The 17,117-nt window shown below is 36.3% G+C and overlaps 1 protein-coding gene across 1 annotated transcript in view; it reads left to right on the top strand.

Moving 5' to 3' along the window:
* The window catches only part of ncam1a (neural cell adhesion molecule 1a), a 473,099-nt gene that overhangs the window by 326,633 nt on the left and 129,349 nt on the right, over positions 1 to 17,117 (top strand). The window contains exons 2-4 of the mRNA XM_038290373.1: positions 10,379 to 10,453; positions 13,758 to 13,967; positions 15,768 to 15,911. Of these exons, the coding sequence (XP_038146301.1) occupies positions 10,379 to 10,453; positions 13,758 to 13,967; positions 15,768 to 15,911 (429 nt within the window). The remainder of the gene's footprint in view (positions 1 to 10,378; positions 10,454 to 13,757; positions 13,968 to 15,767; positions 15,912 to 17,117) is intronic.

Raw genomic sequence — 17,117 nt, 5'->3', positions numbered from 1 at the left:
AAATCCTATACACTACTGTTTATGCTCTAAAAACATTCTAAATGACTTCGTTTCGAGTAAATTATGGACGCTACCCACTCAGGACACTTGGAATACATTGGACGAGCAGTATGGAGGAATATTGACATGTTTTTTGTGGACTTTTATGGACCTTTCTGCCTTGGGCGCCATAGACCTCCATTATTTGAATGTCAGCAGACAGCAAGAAGCCTCCCAGATCTCCAGATGCATTTGAGATATCAAAAAAGTACTCCAGAGTGTTGTTCAGCATGGGGGTGAGTAGAAAATGAAGGCTAATCATGTTTTGGGTGTACTATTCCTTTAAGTTCTTGCATCATTCTAAATTAATGGATGTGTTCATGCTAAGTAACATTTTATCCCTTGTTGAGTCAGGACATTTTCACAAGGACTTCCACTCTTAAGTTTATGCATCAAAAAAATTCAAACACAAAATTCTTTGTATATTGTACAACATGGAACTCTTTTCCTACTAATATAATGGATAAGCATTTAAATGCTGTTCTACTTTGTTTTTTGTATTATTTGAACAGGTGGATATAATAACTTTAAGGATGTTAAAATTAGACCCAAGGATACACTGGAAAAAATCGAAATCTCGATAAGTCACTTTTTCTTAAAATAAGTGCATTTGATCTTAGATAGAGGAGGTAAAAGAGACATTTTGCCAATGGAACAAGACAATTTACATTTATAATAAAAAAAAAAAACACAATTGTAATGTCTTATTTCCAGTGCATATTATCTAATTATCTTTAAGAGTAAAAATACTCATTCCATTGGCAAACTATCTAATTTACCTACTCAAATTAAGGGTAAATGCCCTTCATTTAAGAAATATTTACTTATTTCTAAATCATTTTTCCACTGTGGAAAAAAAAAGGCTTGTTGACATGCATGATTCTTATTCCTTTTCTAATATCATGGTTGGTCCCTCTTGATTAACCCATGATATCACACAAGCACTGCAAAAAATTCAAATCTAAATTAGCCATTTTCGCTTAAATTAAGTGCATTTTCTCTTGAATTGAGGAGGTAATTGAGATACTTTGCCAATGGAACAAGACATTTTACATTTAAAATAAGAAAAAAAACAATTGCTTTGTCTTATTTTGAGTGTATATTATCTAATTATCTTGTTTTAGGAGTAGAAATACTCATTCCACTGGCAAATCATTTTATTTATCTGCTAAAATTAAGGGTAAATACACTCATTTTCAGAAAGTTTTTACTTAATCCTTGATGGTTTATGCAGTCAGGAAAACTGGGACATTCTAATGTTTATATCTTTTCCCCCAAACTCCCATTTAGACATTTAGGAAATGAAAATGGCGTGCAGTAACTAAACTTAATAATCAAGTATTTTGATTAAATGTTTAACTTGAATCAACCTTTTTTAATCATATCATTTCGGTTAAATGTTTTTATTCTCTTGAATCTTGTTCATAAATTATTACTTCCTCTAGTTTATGTTCTTTTCTTATATTTCTGTGGCCTTTTCATACACAAAACTTTGAATTATCTTGGCATGGAAATGTGCTATATAAACAAACCTGCCCTGCGTTTCCATTCCTTGCCTTACCTTGGCTCAGAATGAAGCTTGACTTTCCAAGATTAATTTCAAGTCCCAGTTTCAGGATACGTGTTCATTACTACTTCAAACCATGTCCCATATCCTTAAAATGAGTGCAGAAGTTAATTTGAATGCAAATACAAATATTTATGAAGCATCCAGCTGTGCTGTGCCAAATTTCCACGCATCTGTACATCTCATTGGATAGAATGGAACTCAGAAAGTGTTCTTTTTGACTGACTAAAAAAAACGCTCTCCTCGAAGTATAGATTAAATTAGTTTTTGAGAGATTTTCTTTCCTGCAAACCTCCAAAGAGCCATGTGGTAGTATGCTGATCTGAATGATAGTGAAGTGCTACGGCGATATGACTGTTTGTAGCAGTGGAGTCTAACCAAAGTGAAGGATGAGTGAAAGGACACTTGAAAGCAGGTGAAGGGTTTTCCTTTTATTGATGACTGAAATCAAGAGGCAGTCTAAAATGATCCATATATAACAGGCTGCCGTGTCATCAAAGACAATTTCCAGTCTCATAAAGGTTGACTCTAATATAGAAGAACTAATATTATCTAACCCTATTTTTCATAGATTATGGTCTGAGTGAATATATGGCATTGTGTCTGTGAGCAGATTTTGACTCACTCAGTCACATCAGTTCATCAAGCTTCAATATCATGTTTAAGATTATGCAATGTTAGATCTTAAATAGTAAAAAGCCCAGACTTTCAGTTTCTTTGAACGTTTTATCTAATTTATATAACCATCCAGCTGGGAAACTGCTGATGTGATTTGGATTACTGTCCTGCTATGTAACCCAAGTATGACTGAGCTGAAGGTTACAAACAGATGGTTAATCATTCTCTTTAAGTTTTTATAATTGTTTTTCTAAATGATAGAATTCATGGTTTCATAAATTAATACTAATAAATTCCAAAGAGCTTCCCAAATTAAGAAAAGCAAACCAGAAGTATCACACAGCCACCATTTCAATGTGATATGTTGTTGTTTTTTAAGACGTTGCTTTGATTTCACCCCAGATGTAGCAGAAACAGTATCATCCTCATCTGCTAAAGAGTATATTAGAAAAACTTTTGCACCGTTTAAGGCTTTGGGTCCCCTTTTTTAAGTCTTATCGTTTGAACTGGGAACTCGGACTCAGCAAGTAAAACTCAAAGACTTTATAGATAATGTTCTGTGTTCCTTTATAAATGCCTAGATTAGATGTATGTGAGCTTTTGGAGCAATTTTGGTGGATTGTTTAGAAGGTTTCAACATGTTCCTCGTTTTCTTAATTTTTGTATGATGATTGATATACTTTAGCCTACCTGATGTTGTCAGAAGGGTTTTGTCTGAGTGATTTCTTTGTTCAACTTGTTTAGGTATGACAAATCAAACTTGATACAGTTGTGTAAAACATATTGGCATAGGTAATTCTTTATGTAAGGTATATTACTTTTTCCAAACAGATTCCAGTTGGTATAGCACTTTTTTTGCTTGATAAATGAAACTATTTTTTGAAAAGTGCATTTTGTTACTTAGGTTAGGTTTTGTTAATGATGATTGAACTGGGTTAATTTTCAAATAAGCAATCAAATGGCTCTTCTAGGGAGTGTTTTTCACAACTTGAAATTTCAATATAAAATCTAATTTGCAAAATGGGATTTCAACTTAGGACGGCTTTGTAAATTAACCGCAATACTATGATACGATTCCTAACTTTTTTACAGTAGTTTTCACAACCTCCCATTGTTGATATTAAATGAAAATTATAGTATTTGGCAGAAAATATTGTCCCAACAAAGTCTGTCTTTTGTTTGACTTGTGAGGCTGAACAGCCGCTCTTTCTTGTAGAGAGCGCTCCAGTGGCCTTGGAAGGCAAACAGGGAAAAAGGTTCTGGGAATAGCTCTCTTTCCCACACCACCTGAGCTCATTTCTGTTGTCTTTACTGTTGCAGATATCATCATTTGAGTTTATGGCCTGGCATCTCAGTCTAAGGAGGCATTGTTAGAGTTTATAACTTTTTGTATCTGTGATCTCGCTAGCCGAAGGAAGGAAACGGATATGCTGTTGTCTTTGTATCGACCTCCAACCTGTGTAAGCAAACATTCTGAGGGTAGTGGTTTTCCATTCCTCTGAACCGGTCATGCTGACTTGGAACAAAGACCGGTGTTATTCACTCAGGAAGTAATATTAGAAAATTTGCATGACTTTTTAAAAAGCTGAAAATATATTTTTTTCTCTTTTCAAGGTGCTTAAAAGGCCAATATAAAATATATATATATATATATATATATATATATATATATATATATATATATATATATATATATATATATATATATATATATATATATATATATATATATATATATATATCTCACCTAAAGCCTCTTAAATTAACCATTTAGTTAAAGCTTTGTGTACCTCATGTTCCAGGATGTGTTTTGTTTAAACAATTAGGAACCATTTTCACATGCATTTCGTAAAAATTCAAAAAATATCCACTGGACTTGGTTTCCAAGATTTGAAAACGTTTCCCCACCTCTCCAGGAAGCTTTCTCAATTCAAATGTCTGGATTCGCAGTGAGTTTGAGTCTTTATATAGACAAAGCCTTGTATCGCATGGAAACATGCAAATGGTAACCAATGAATGGGTCGTTTGGTTCCATCGTTAGCCTCTAACAGACATGTGCAATGTGGAGTCAACAAGTCATCTCCATGTCATGTATTTGTTCTACCCAGCCACTGAAGCAGGTGAGTCCAATCTTCACCGTGAGTTAACCTGTGCAGATTGGACTCACCTGGTTAATTGGCTGGGTAGATTAAATACATGACATGGAAATGACTTGTTGACACCACATTGCCCATGTCTGGCCTGTAATATCTGAAACCTGTCTATGTTTCTGAGGGTCGGTCGTTAAAGGGGGGGGATTGTCTCCTGTAATGCCTGAAACCTGTCTATGATTGTTAAGAGTCGGTCGTTAAGGAGGTATTGTTCACCGGCTGGGGCGGGTAGGTCCCTCGTTCCTCTGTGATGGGGTGGGGGGTTTGGTGATATTTGGAAGGGATCATGTCCGTGATTGAATTTTATGTTTTTGGAAGCTGGAATCTGAGTCCACCACCTCTGTTTAAGGTTGTTTTTTCCCTCTTAACATAGATGGCTTCCTTCACGCCCCTCTCAAACCAACTATTTTCTTTATCCAGAATGTGAACATTCTGGTCCTCAAAAGAATGTCCTTTGTCCACAAGGTGTAGGTGTAGTGCGGAGTGTTGTCCAGAGGAGAGCGCTCTTCTGTGTTGGGCCATGCGTCTGTGGAGAGGTTGTTTGGTTTCTCCAATATAAAGAACAGAGCATTACTCACTGCATTGAACAGCATATACCACTCTGCTCATATTCTTCTGGGGGTTTTATCTTAGGATGCACTAGCCTCTGTTTAAGGGTTTGGTTTGGCTTGAAATGTACTGGGATCGTGTGTTTGGAGAAAATCCTCCTGAGCTTTTCAGACACTCCAGCAACATAAGGGATTGTGATTTTCACATAGAGTTTTTCAAAAAGAGAGAAACAGCTTATTGGTGAAATACTTTCATGATTTACCACATGCCTGACACCTAAATAACTTTACAGTAGTAGCCATTCAAAATTTCCCCACTTTCCTTGGCTGGTCCCCTATAATTCCTTTTTAAACATCAAGCTTTGTACTAAAATATTCTTTCTGTCATGATTTGTGGACATGGAGATTTAAAGAGAAGCGCCGTCTCCTGGTTATACCTTGTAATTCAGTGAAAGGGTGGAGTCAGAGTAAAAAAATATGCACACCCAGGAGAAAGAGGGGGTCACTCCAATGGCTGGAAGTTGGAGGGAAGTGGGCCACCATTGGGCTGGCGTTAGACTGGGAAGGGCCATTTTGAATGGCTGCTGCTTTACCAAATGCATATAGACATTACATGTAAGCTTTTTACATCTAAATCCCACACCCAGCCCCTAATCATAGCATTTTGGCTCAAATGGGACTTCTTTCTGTGATCATGATGCCTTTTAGAAATCATGCAACTGCACAGCTGTGAGAGCCTCTTCTTCATTCCAGATGTTTTTTCCATAGCTGTTGCTTTTTCAAAACATCAATGGCATCTTTTGATGGGATGATAGCTGGCTACCTGTCTTTGAATAGCATGTCCCCGCCAGTCGTTCTCCTGAAGCTCCCTGTTAGAATCCAGCTGAGGCTGACTAACTCATTTGTGTGAAGTGGTGACGTGTTGGAGGCTCAGCAGGATTTCTCTGTTAAGCTTCGGATCTCCAATAACTGGCATTTTGCATCCCGTTCTTTTACTTCTACGTTAATGGTAGAGAAGAAAAAGGTCTTAGAGGAAACCGTGTTGCAGTCAGCAGTGATTCAATTTTCAAAAATGTTGAGGAACAAGCAGAAATGATTTCCCTTTTCAACACCTTTTACTCAGTTTGCTTAATTTGGGATTTTGATTTCCTGGAATACGGGCAAGAACAAACACCAGGTGCACTTCCAAAATCTTCCCTGTGTCATTGCTTCGCTTTGGTTAATGCTTAAAAGCATATGAGGCTCATGGAAAAAGGATATTCTTGGATTAAAAAGATTATGTGTTTCCTTAAACCTGCCAAGAGGAGCAGAATAGGAAAAGCAAGTAGTGTTTGGAAAGGCTTCGTTTTAAAGACTAAGCAAATAAATAAGTTTATGTTATGTGCCTGGACTTGTTTATGACTGCTTGTATACAGATCATTTGTAAAGAACAAGTTATTCTAAAAGAATAGCATAAAATCAAATCAGGACACAGCTTCATCTGATTCCAGACAAAAATTCTGACCAGAACCATGAATATCATAAACATCATCACCATAAATCTTTAACCCTCCTCACCTCTGAGGTTAGGAAGGAAACAACAGTTTGTGGAGCTTAAGAACAAAGGTCCCGCATAGCTTTATCTCTTACACTATGAGACTCTTAAACCACAGGCCTCACATGAAATATCATTTAGCCACCATCTTAGCACTGGTTACACTTGGTGTCTTTATTTAATGTGCAATATATACAATTTCAACTAAATTAACATCTTGCGTTATTACAGTAGTAGGCATTCAATATTTCCCCATTTTCCTTGATGGGCCATTGGCTGGTCCCCTACAATTCCTTTTAAAACATCAATATTTGTATTAAAATATTCTTTCTGTCATGTTTTGTGGACATTAAAGGAATAGTACACCCTAAACATGATTAACCTTCATTTTCTACTCACCCCCATGCTGAACAACACCCTGGAGTACTTTTTTGATATCTCAAATGCATCTGGAGATCTGGGAGGCTTCTTGCTGTCTGCTGACATTCAAATAATGGAGGTCTATGGCGCCCGAGGCAGAAAGGTCCATAAAAGTCCACAAAAAACGTGTCAATGTTCCTCCATACTGCTCGTCCAATATATTCCAAGTGTCCTGAGTGGGTAGCGTCCAGAATTTACTCGAAACGAAGTCATTTAGAATGTTTTTAGAGCATAAACAGTAGTGTATAGGATTTCCTGAAAGGGCGCACCTGCGCGTTCATGACGCTACGGAAGCCGGCAGACCAAACCAGACGAAAGTGCGCATTCAGCGTCTGCTCTGCCGATAATGCAACCGTAGAAGAAGAAATGTGCTGTTTACCTGTGCAAAGAAAGAAACAACGAAAGAAAAATGTCTGAGGACTTCAGTGTTGAGGAAGAGCATGAGTTCTTTGCCGAGCTGAATGCGCACTTTCGTCTGGTTTGGTCTGCCGCGGTTTCCGTAGCGTCGTGAACGCGCTTTCAGGAAATCCTATACACTACTGTTTATGCTCTAAAAACATTCTAAATGACTTCGTTTCGAGTAAATTATGGACGCTACCCACTCAGGACACTTGGAATACATTGGACGAGCAGTATGGAGGAATATTGACACGTTTTTTGTGGACTTTTATGGACCTTTCTGTCTCGGTCACCATAGACCTCCATTATTTGAATGTCAGCAGACAGCAAGAAGCCTCCCAGATCTCCAGATGCATTTGAGATATCAAAAAAGTACTCCAGAGTGTTGTTCAGCATAGGGGTGAGTAGAAAATGAAGGCTAATCATGTTTTGAGTGTACTATTCCTTTAAGATCTAAAGAGACAGTGTATTCTCATTATCAGTTCGTATGAAATCGTACAAAAAGTTATGCACAGTAATTTCGTACGTTTTTGATGTTTTTTTCGTCGTTTTTTTACGTCTTGCCTCGAGACAAGATATACTTGCGCAGGCTCATCTTACGCACCATTCAATAACATAGAATTTAACATACAATTAACCCTAACCCTAAGATACAAAACAGCAAGCAACCTAGTGAGAGACATCAAGAAGTAATAATTGCACTGTTTTTCCCAGTTTTACGTCCATCTGCGGATCTGCTTTTTTCGTCTGTCTGGCTGCGCATGCGCACTGATCTGTTTTTTCGAGGAAAAACGTCCAAAACGTACAAAATACTGTGCATAACTTTTCGTACGATTTCATACAAACTGATAATGAGAATATGTTGAAAGAGAAGAGAATCTGGTCAGACCCTGTAATTCAGTTAAAAGGTTGAGAGTAAAAAAATATGCAGTGGCTGGAAGTTGGAGGGAATTTTGCTTAAATTTTGCTAGTTAAAGGGAAGTCGGCTACCATTCGGCTGGCGTTTGGGAAGGGCAATTTTGAATGGCTGCTACTCTACATGTACAACTCCCATGTATTTTGCTTCTTTTATGTTGCATTTTCTAATAATTCAAAGATAGCTATGTTTTCCAATTTCCTACGTTTATTAAAATTACTTCCTTCCTCTTGAACCTTTCCCTGGGCCTGTTGCTACAAAAGCTCCTCCAAATATGTTCTTGCTGATGCAGATCTCAACAACAAGATAAGTGTTGTGCTTTGAAATTGTTGCTACCTATTCTGACTCCTTCCTTTGTCCACTACCTCCTTAACAGCAGAAGCTCTTGCAGCGCTGCTGCTCACTTAACTGACATTGCTTTCTTTTCCATCAGTTAAAAAGGAGCAAAAAGCAAAACAGAGTTTTTTATCATAGTATTACGACAAGTATGTTTTTCATTTTGACAGGACTTTCCCTGGTTAAATAGATTAAATATGTGGATGTAGTAGTGGTGTGATATTTAAGGGAGTTTTTGAAGTGTAACAACGCAAAATCTAAATTCCTTTACTTAAATAAATTAATAAAATGAAAAAATAAATAAATTGAAAATGTCTTCCTTACCTAAATGTATTACTTTATATTTATATAATTTAGAGGAAGCGTTTCTATTTAAACAGTTTTGGAATCATGCATCGTAATCATTTATATGAAATCTGTAGAAGGCTTGTAACAGTACTATTTCATAAAGAGCAGCATATAAATATGGAAGAGGATTAGGGCCACTGTGGAAAAAAAAAAAAGTTAACTGATTTTTAAATTTTATTTCACTTTAGTATGGGAAAAAACTCAGAATTCTGACTTTAATCTCAGAATTCTGACTTTTGTCAGAGTGACAGTCAGAATTCTGACTTTTGTCAGAATTCAGTAACAATTCTGAGATTAAAGTCAGAATTCTGACTTTTTTCTCAGAATTCTGACTTTAAAGTCAGAATTCTGACTTTAATCTCAGAATTCTCACTTTTGTCAGAAATTCAGTAACAATTCTGAGATTAAAGTCAGAATTCTGAGATGAAAGTCAGAATTTTGACTTTTTTCCCATACTGAACTGAAATAAAATTTAAAAATTAGTTAACTTTTTTTTTTTTCAGTGGCCCTAATCCTCTTCCGTATATAAAAAATATAAATTATTAAAAAAATTTTTAGTCAGGACCTGACTGTCACTTTAAATTACAAACTTGATATGACTACCTAAGTTGAGGTACATGACAGTCTGGTGAGGCATATTATTATTAATGATGTTATTAAAAAAATGGTTGAAACAGTGAAGTACTATGACAATATACGGTACTAAACTTAATATAGATCCAGTAAAAAAATTTTAAGAAACGAGATGCTACAAAAGCACTAATGAATTTTAATGTGTATTTATTTCACTATAAAAGTAGATTTTGCTATGGTTGCCCCCTTTTTGGCCCATGCACCTGCCTCAAAAAATGTCTATGCATGTACCTGTATATAAAAAGAAAAATGAAAATAATAGATTATGTAATACTTTCCTAAGATGCATTTTTTTTTCTCTCCATCTTGTTCTTTTGTATTTTCAAGTGATATTTTGCTGAAGCAGAGCTAGTCTCGGTGAAGTTCAATTCTCTAAAATGTCAGACACGTTGTTAAAAGGTCAAAGGTACATTTTTAATGTGTTCATAACAAAAGATGAAACCTTTCAGAAGAAAATCTCAAGGATTGCTGCCATCTCAGACTTTGCTGTTATATGTTAAACCTTAAATCTATGATAAACCTTGAATCAAGTCAATTTCTAGAACAAGTGTAAACAGATTAAAAATGAATTTTACATGTGCGAATGAAAATGTTATTGCCTTGTAACACGTGTCTTAGCTTTGAGTCAAAACCCACAAACCATGCAGACTGAGATGTTGCACTCCAGTGAGCATAAAAATTTCATCCCTGAGTTTCGTCTACAGAGGCGTTTTGGCTGAACATTGTGGGTTCTTTGAGCAGGCGAGGCGACAGAACTTTGAGCACTGCTTTATTGTGCTGTGGCCCCGTGTCACCGCTTCTCGAGATGAAAGCATAAAGGAAAAAACTAATGTATATTTTCTTCTTCTTTCCTTTCTTTTCCTTACTCAGCTGCCATTCAGGTGCAAATCACTCCATCGCAAGGGGAAATCAGTGTTGGAGAGTCCAAGTTTTTCCTCTGCGAAGGTAAGAACTGCCAATTAATCCATAAATATTCCCAATTGGAGCCATTTTTAAACTATTTTAATCAAAGGGGAAATTATTTAGCTGCTCATATTTATGTCATTATATGGAAATATGTGTCATTCAGGAGGTTGAGTGCACAAAAATCTTTGGGTCTGAAAGGAGGTGACTGGAGTCTGCAGGAGGGAGGAAAAAGGAACCAACCCAGCCAGGCTTGGCTTCAGTCGCAGTCAAGCAAACATGTCTGAATATTTTGAGGCAGCTCTAAATACATTCAGATATGGAGTAACAACAGCAGCTGGGCCACAATATCAGCTGTGAGCTGGCATAATACTTTATATTTAAACACAATTATTAACATGAATCCACAGCAGTGCTATATATGGTTAAAATCTATAAATTAACCATCAACACAATTTTAATTTAGTAGATAGTTGCAAAGAAATTATTTGTATGAATTTCCCACATTACTGCCACCTACTGGCATGTCTGTTTCCAACTAAAACTGCCCCCCTTGTCAATTTTTTTTATGAGAGTTAGATCTCTTGGCTTTAGTTGAATAATCCTCTAGTCTGTAAACAAGTCTTAGCTGTTTGTATATTAATCAAGACTAGGGAAGTTTTATAGATTTTATGGATTCTGTCCTTGTCTTAAAAACTGGGTTAGGAGAAAGAAACATCTGAAAGATCATTAATTTTCTTTAGGGTAGCTTTGCAGGGAAGGGGTGAATTCAGTTGTCTTAATTTCTGCTAAACAAATCATAAAAGTTAACTAGCACACATTTACCTATTAGAGATCCCATAGATTAACTTTTATCAAAAAACAAAGGTTATCTTTAAAGATTGGCTTCCTGAACACTAAAAGAGTCGGTTCTCATTATTAGTTTGAGCTGATTCACAATGTTATTTCTCTTAGTTCACACAACTCTACATGATAAAAAAGTATAAAATATTTGCAATTTAACTGGCTATGCATTTGCCCTATCTCTATCTAAAGGTAAATATTGCAAATGTCTATATATTTTTAAGTATTTGTAAGACATTTGACTTTAAAAATATGATTGTATTCTTATAGAAAAAGAATCAAACACTAATCACAGGTATAGTTTACAAATACTGTAGCTGTTGCACACAAACATCATACAATGCAGAAGTTTAAGTTCTTCATCTGGGGCTCTGAGAAAAATGAGCCGTATTTTTTGTTCTACTAAAAACAATGGCTTCTATGATTTGTTAAATACTACAGTAAGTTGACTCTCCAAATAAGCCCATATATACTGTCTTAATTGCTCATTGCCTGGGGATTAATAAATAAAGTGAACAATGCCTAAGAGAGCAACTGATCTCATTACAACCAACAATCCCCGGACTCTTAAAGAAACAGGGGTTCAAAAATGGCTACTTTTCTGACCTGTAAGTGTGTATTGGCCTACATACAATTACTGGACTATAAGCTGCTACTTTTTCCCATGCTTTAAACAATTAAATTATATGTTGCTGTAAAAACTAATATTATAACCAAAATCAAAGTTTAGGTTATTGGAGGTCAACAAAGTGTCAGTTGAGCAGCTAGATTCAATACTGACATAGGCTGATATAACTTATATATATATATATATATATATATATATATATATATATTAGTGCTGTCAAAATTATGGCGTTATTATCGCGTTAACGCGAGGCCATTTTAACGGCGATAATTTTTTTAACGTGAGATTAACGCTATGTGGTTTTATGGTACAATTTTCCAAGTACATCCCGCTGCAGCCTGCGGGAAGGCGGGGCTATTTTCCCCCAGTCTATGCATTTTCCATAGGCTTCGAGAGCGGAGCTCCTCAAGGAATAAAGACGCTCATACACTGGGTGACGCTAGTGCCTTTTCTTTAAGCCCCACCACCAACAAACAAGTTGAGTGTCTGGTAACTAGTAGCAACCTGAAATACGCTGAGAAAACAGATTACTGAGGTGAAATGGAATCTGCTACGGCACTCTTGCTGTCTGTGTACGCCACAGGTCAGTATCGTGTGAGTGTGTGTGTGTGTGTGTGTGTGTGTGGGTGGGTGGGTGGGTGTGTCTGTGTGTGGGTGGGTGCTTGTGTGTGTGTTCTCATTTTTGTTAAGAGGCTGAAAAGTAACTTTCTAGAGCATAGACTACCTCCAACTAGTGATGTCGGTCTATTGATTTTGATGTATTGATTGAAAATTGTTCATTATTATCTTGGTTAATTAACATCTAATGTTAACTGTACTACATTTTATAGCAGTAGGGTAAAATGCTTGTCTTTGTTCAAAAGACTGTATTAACTGTAAAGACTGTCTTTTACATCAGCCTGTTGTCAGGGCCTTTTTTTTTGGCTACATATTTGTTATTTTTTGCTACATGCCTCCCCATCTTCTTGCCATATGTTTCTATGGCATAAATCAGTATCTGTGACCTGTTTTCATTTTAAAAAAAGAACATTGGCACAAACCTAGCCTGTATGTATTTTTTGTATGTCATCGAGAGTATTTAAATGATTTTCAATCAGGAAAAAAAATGTGTGATTAAAATGCGATTAATCGCGAGTTAACTTAGGCATTGATGCGATTAATCGCGATTAAAAAAATGTAATCGATTGACAGCACTTATATATATATATATATATATATATATATATATATATATATATATATATTTCTGCATAACAAAATTTTTAATTAAGTCATAGAAACAAAGTCCTTGTGGACATTTTAAAATGACAGTTTTGTTCTGCAATAATGAATGGCTTTACTATAACTATTAGAGCTTTCTGTTTTCTTTATGAAAGGAGACAGCATTACTATTTCTTTTACAAACTAAAACTCTGTTTATATTCTGCTTCGTGAAAAATAAATAAGAAGGAAAAGTTTTTTGATTTTTCTTATTCTGTCAGTAAAAAAAAAGGCCTCCTTGACAATACATATATATTATTCATATCACTCTCTTTTATCCTACTATCCATATTCCTCACATCTTGAAAATAAATGTTTCCCTAAATTTAAAGACTTCTTTGGAGAAATATTCAAGGTATTTCTTATTTCTTGCTTCTTTTCATTGATCACTGTCTCACATGGTATCCTAGCAGCATCAACAGTTTTTCATTCTGTTTTAGTTGTTCAATATTAGTGCTGATTTATATCAGGATAAAGCTTAATTGATCTGCCAAAAGCACTTTTCCTCACTCCTTTCCCTTTGTGTTTGTTTTACCTTACATTACTAATTCATATCTGGTGGATGCACCTTACAAGACGCTTCTTCATAACTATACTGTCTGTTCTGTTTTACAGTGGTCGGGGATGCAAAAGAAATTGACTGGTTTTCCCCTACTGGTGATAAGATCCTCCCAAATCGGCCAAACATCTCTGTGAGTTCTACTGACGAGGCCACATCGGTTCTCACCATCTACCATGCCACTGTGGACAACGCTGGTACTTACAAATGTATCGCAAAAAATGGAGACAAGGAGGCCCAAGCTACAGTTCAAGTTAAAATCTTCCGTAAGTCATATCTAATTTTAACAGCTTTTTTCCAGAGACTTTGTTTAAGCATTTCCGTCAGTGTTTTTCTATATTCCAATTAGGTATGAACTGTTCTGAGCCACCCATCCACACCTTAAGCACTCTTCAAGAAGCAGACAGACGTCACAGAGGGTTATTCAAGCCATACTTCAGTATTACTGGGAAATCCATATGAGAAATAGTCACTCATAGAGGCTATATTTATGAAAAATATATAAATGTGCTAATCATATTAAATGTTAAGGCAAATGAACACTTAAAGTGCTGTAAGAGCTAATTGGCAGGCATGTGGAAATTAAGTCGCATTATATTTATTGTAACTCCAAAGTGAAAACACTGGCACAGCTTCCTTTAGACGGGCTCTTTATTAACGCTGTGAAATCGACAGAAATAGAAGACAAAGTTTTAGATATCAAAACATTTACCTGCCACTTCGGAGGTCTTTAACAGTTAAATTCTTCCTCGTCTACTCTAAATTAAAATATTAAGTAATTAAAACACCATAACCAATAACCTTGCAAATATTACAAACATAACTACAAATACCTTGACAGCTACAGTAAACACAAGGCTGCGCCACATACAGTAGCTCTGTTCCAAGCTTCTGCTCCTTCTGTGTTTATTCAAGTCGCGTTGCTTTTCATATATACACAAATCTTGCGAAAACTTTCAACAAAAAATAGCTCAACACAAAAAAATAATGCAATCATTTTACACATTCCCAAAACGTGAACCAAACAACATAAAATACATTGTCTTAACTATGAGAAATAAACATACATTTTTCCAAGAAATAAATTATTTCACTGACACTTTTGACGCATTTATTATAATTGGTCCTCTTCATCAAACGAAGCCTCGAGATGTTTCACCCCATTTCTCACAGCATACTAACATCACTACCAGGGAAGACAAATATTTGTGATCGCTACAAGTGACTCTTAGATCTGTTGCATCTGGTTTAAAATGCAGAAATGGTCAACCCATTTTTGGTAAAGATGTTGTCCCATTGGAAACATTATCAGCTTGTATTGCTAACCAGTTAGCCTGATGGAAGATACTCATTAATAGGTCCAGGTAGGTTTTGACTTTAAAGCAGGAACACAGGTTAGTTGGGTTTTATATAATTCTTGATAGATGTTACAATCACAGTAGCAGCCAATCAAAATGGCCCTTCCCAGTCAAAAGCCAGCCGAATGGCAGCCCACTTCCCTGCAGCTCCCAGCAAAATCCCGTTCAACTTCCAGCCACTGGCCTGAATTACAGGGTCTGACCAGGAGACAGTGTTGCCAACTCAGCGACTTTGTCGCTATATTTAGCGACTTTTCAGACACCTGCAGCGACTCTTTTTCAGAACATTTTTATTAGTTTGAAAAAAAGATTAACAATAATTACCATTATTTGCTCACATTGTCATTGATTCTTTGTAGCCTTTTTTTGTTCCATTTAGATTGTTAACTGTTGTTGTTCAAAATGTTAATGTTTTACCATGATTTTTAAGCTCCTTAGTGGACCACAAGGGGAAAAGAAAAAGTAAAAAAAAAGTTGAAAAAAACATATATATTATGCAAATTAGGCAATGATCGACCCGGACAAAGAACATCCTCCTCTAAACCTTTAACTCCATATCAAACAGTTCATTAAAAAAAAATAAAATAAGGTGCATCTTGGAATAACTTTAGCCTAAGAACCTTGGCATTAGAATTTGTTTTTAAAGTAATGTTTTGGGTTTTCCTGCTATAATTTAAATTGAAAACAAAATTCTCCCTTTCTCAACAGAAAAGATCACCTTCGTGAATGCAGCGAGTCCACAGGAGTTCAACGAGGGTGACAGCGCTGAAATCATCTGCGATGTGGTTAGCTCGCCGCCACCCTCAATCATTTGGAAACACAAGGGCGTCATAGTCGATTCCTCCAAAGATGGTGAGCCAGTTCAAAAATTACGGTTTCTGTGTTAGAATTGCTTTCTCACCTTCGGCACTCTATTCTGCCCTGTCCTCTTGACTCCCTGAGCAGTCGCCTCTGCTTCATGCCATCGCTGCCTGCCAGTTCATGCTTTCCAATCAATTTTCCCCTCTCTGCTCACTCTCCCTGGTCCCTTTGCCTGTTATCTATGAAAGAAGTAAAGTATTTTCTGCAGGAGGCGGTTTAGATCTCATAGAAGGCACTTGGAAATTATTTTTTTTTTTTCAAGCTTGCAGGAAGAAGTTTTTTCCAGCTGAAGGAGAACTAAGGTTTATTTTACCCAAACAGGTAGAAATGTTGCACTTAACAAAAGTAAAGAAAGAGGAAAAGCTATACAGGTGCTGGTCATAAAATTAGAATATCATGAAAAAGTAGATTGATTTCAGTAATTCCATTTAAAAAGTGAAACTTGTATATTATATTCATACATTACATACAAACTCATATATTTCAGATGTTTATTTTGTTTAATTTTGATGATTACAAATGACAACAAATGAAAATCTCAAATTCATCATATCAGAAAATTAGAATATTACTGAAGACCAATAAAAACAAAGGATTTATAGAAATGTTGGCCAACTGAAAAGTACGAACATGAAAAGTATGAGCATGTACAGCACTCAGTATTTAGTTGGGCCTCCTTTGGCCTGTATTACTGCAGCAATGCGGCGTGGCATGGAGTCGATCAGTCTGTGGCACTGCTCAGGTGTTATGATAGCCCAGGTTGCTCTAATAGTGGCTTTTAGCTCTTCTGAATTGTTGGGTCTGGTGTATTGCATCTTCTTCTTCACAATACCCCATAGATTTTCTATGGGGTTAAGGTCAGGAGAGTTTGCTGGCCAATTAAGAACAGGGATACCATGGTCCTTCAACCAGGTACTGGTAGCTTTGGCACTGTGTGCAGGTGCCAAGTCCTGTTGGAAAATGAAATCTGCATCTCCAAAAAGTTGGTCAGCTGCAGGAAGCATGAAGTGCTCTAAAACTTCCTGGTATGTGGCTGCGTTGACCCTGGACCTCAGAAAACACAATGGACCAACACCAGCAGATGACATGGCACCCCAAACCATCACTGACTGTGGAAACTTTACACTGGACTTCAAGCAACGTGGATGAAGTGCCTCTCTTCTTTTCCTCCAGACTCTGGGACCTTGATTTCCAAAG

Source organism: Cyprinodon tularosa, unplaced genomic scaffold (genome assembly GCF_016077235.1).
Source record: "Cyprinodon tularosa strain WSP-4 unplaced genomic scaffold, ASM1607723v1 ctg28, whole genome shotgun sequence".
NCBI lineage: Eukaryota > Metazoa > Chordata > Actinopteri > Cyprinodontiformes > Cyprinodontidae > Cyprinodon > Cyprinodon tularosa.
Note: the sequence above shows the minus strand (reverse complement) of the source record. Positions and strands in the feature narration are given on the sequence as shown.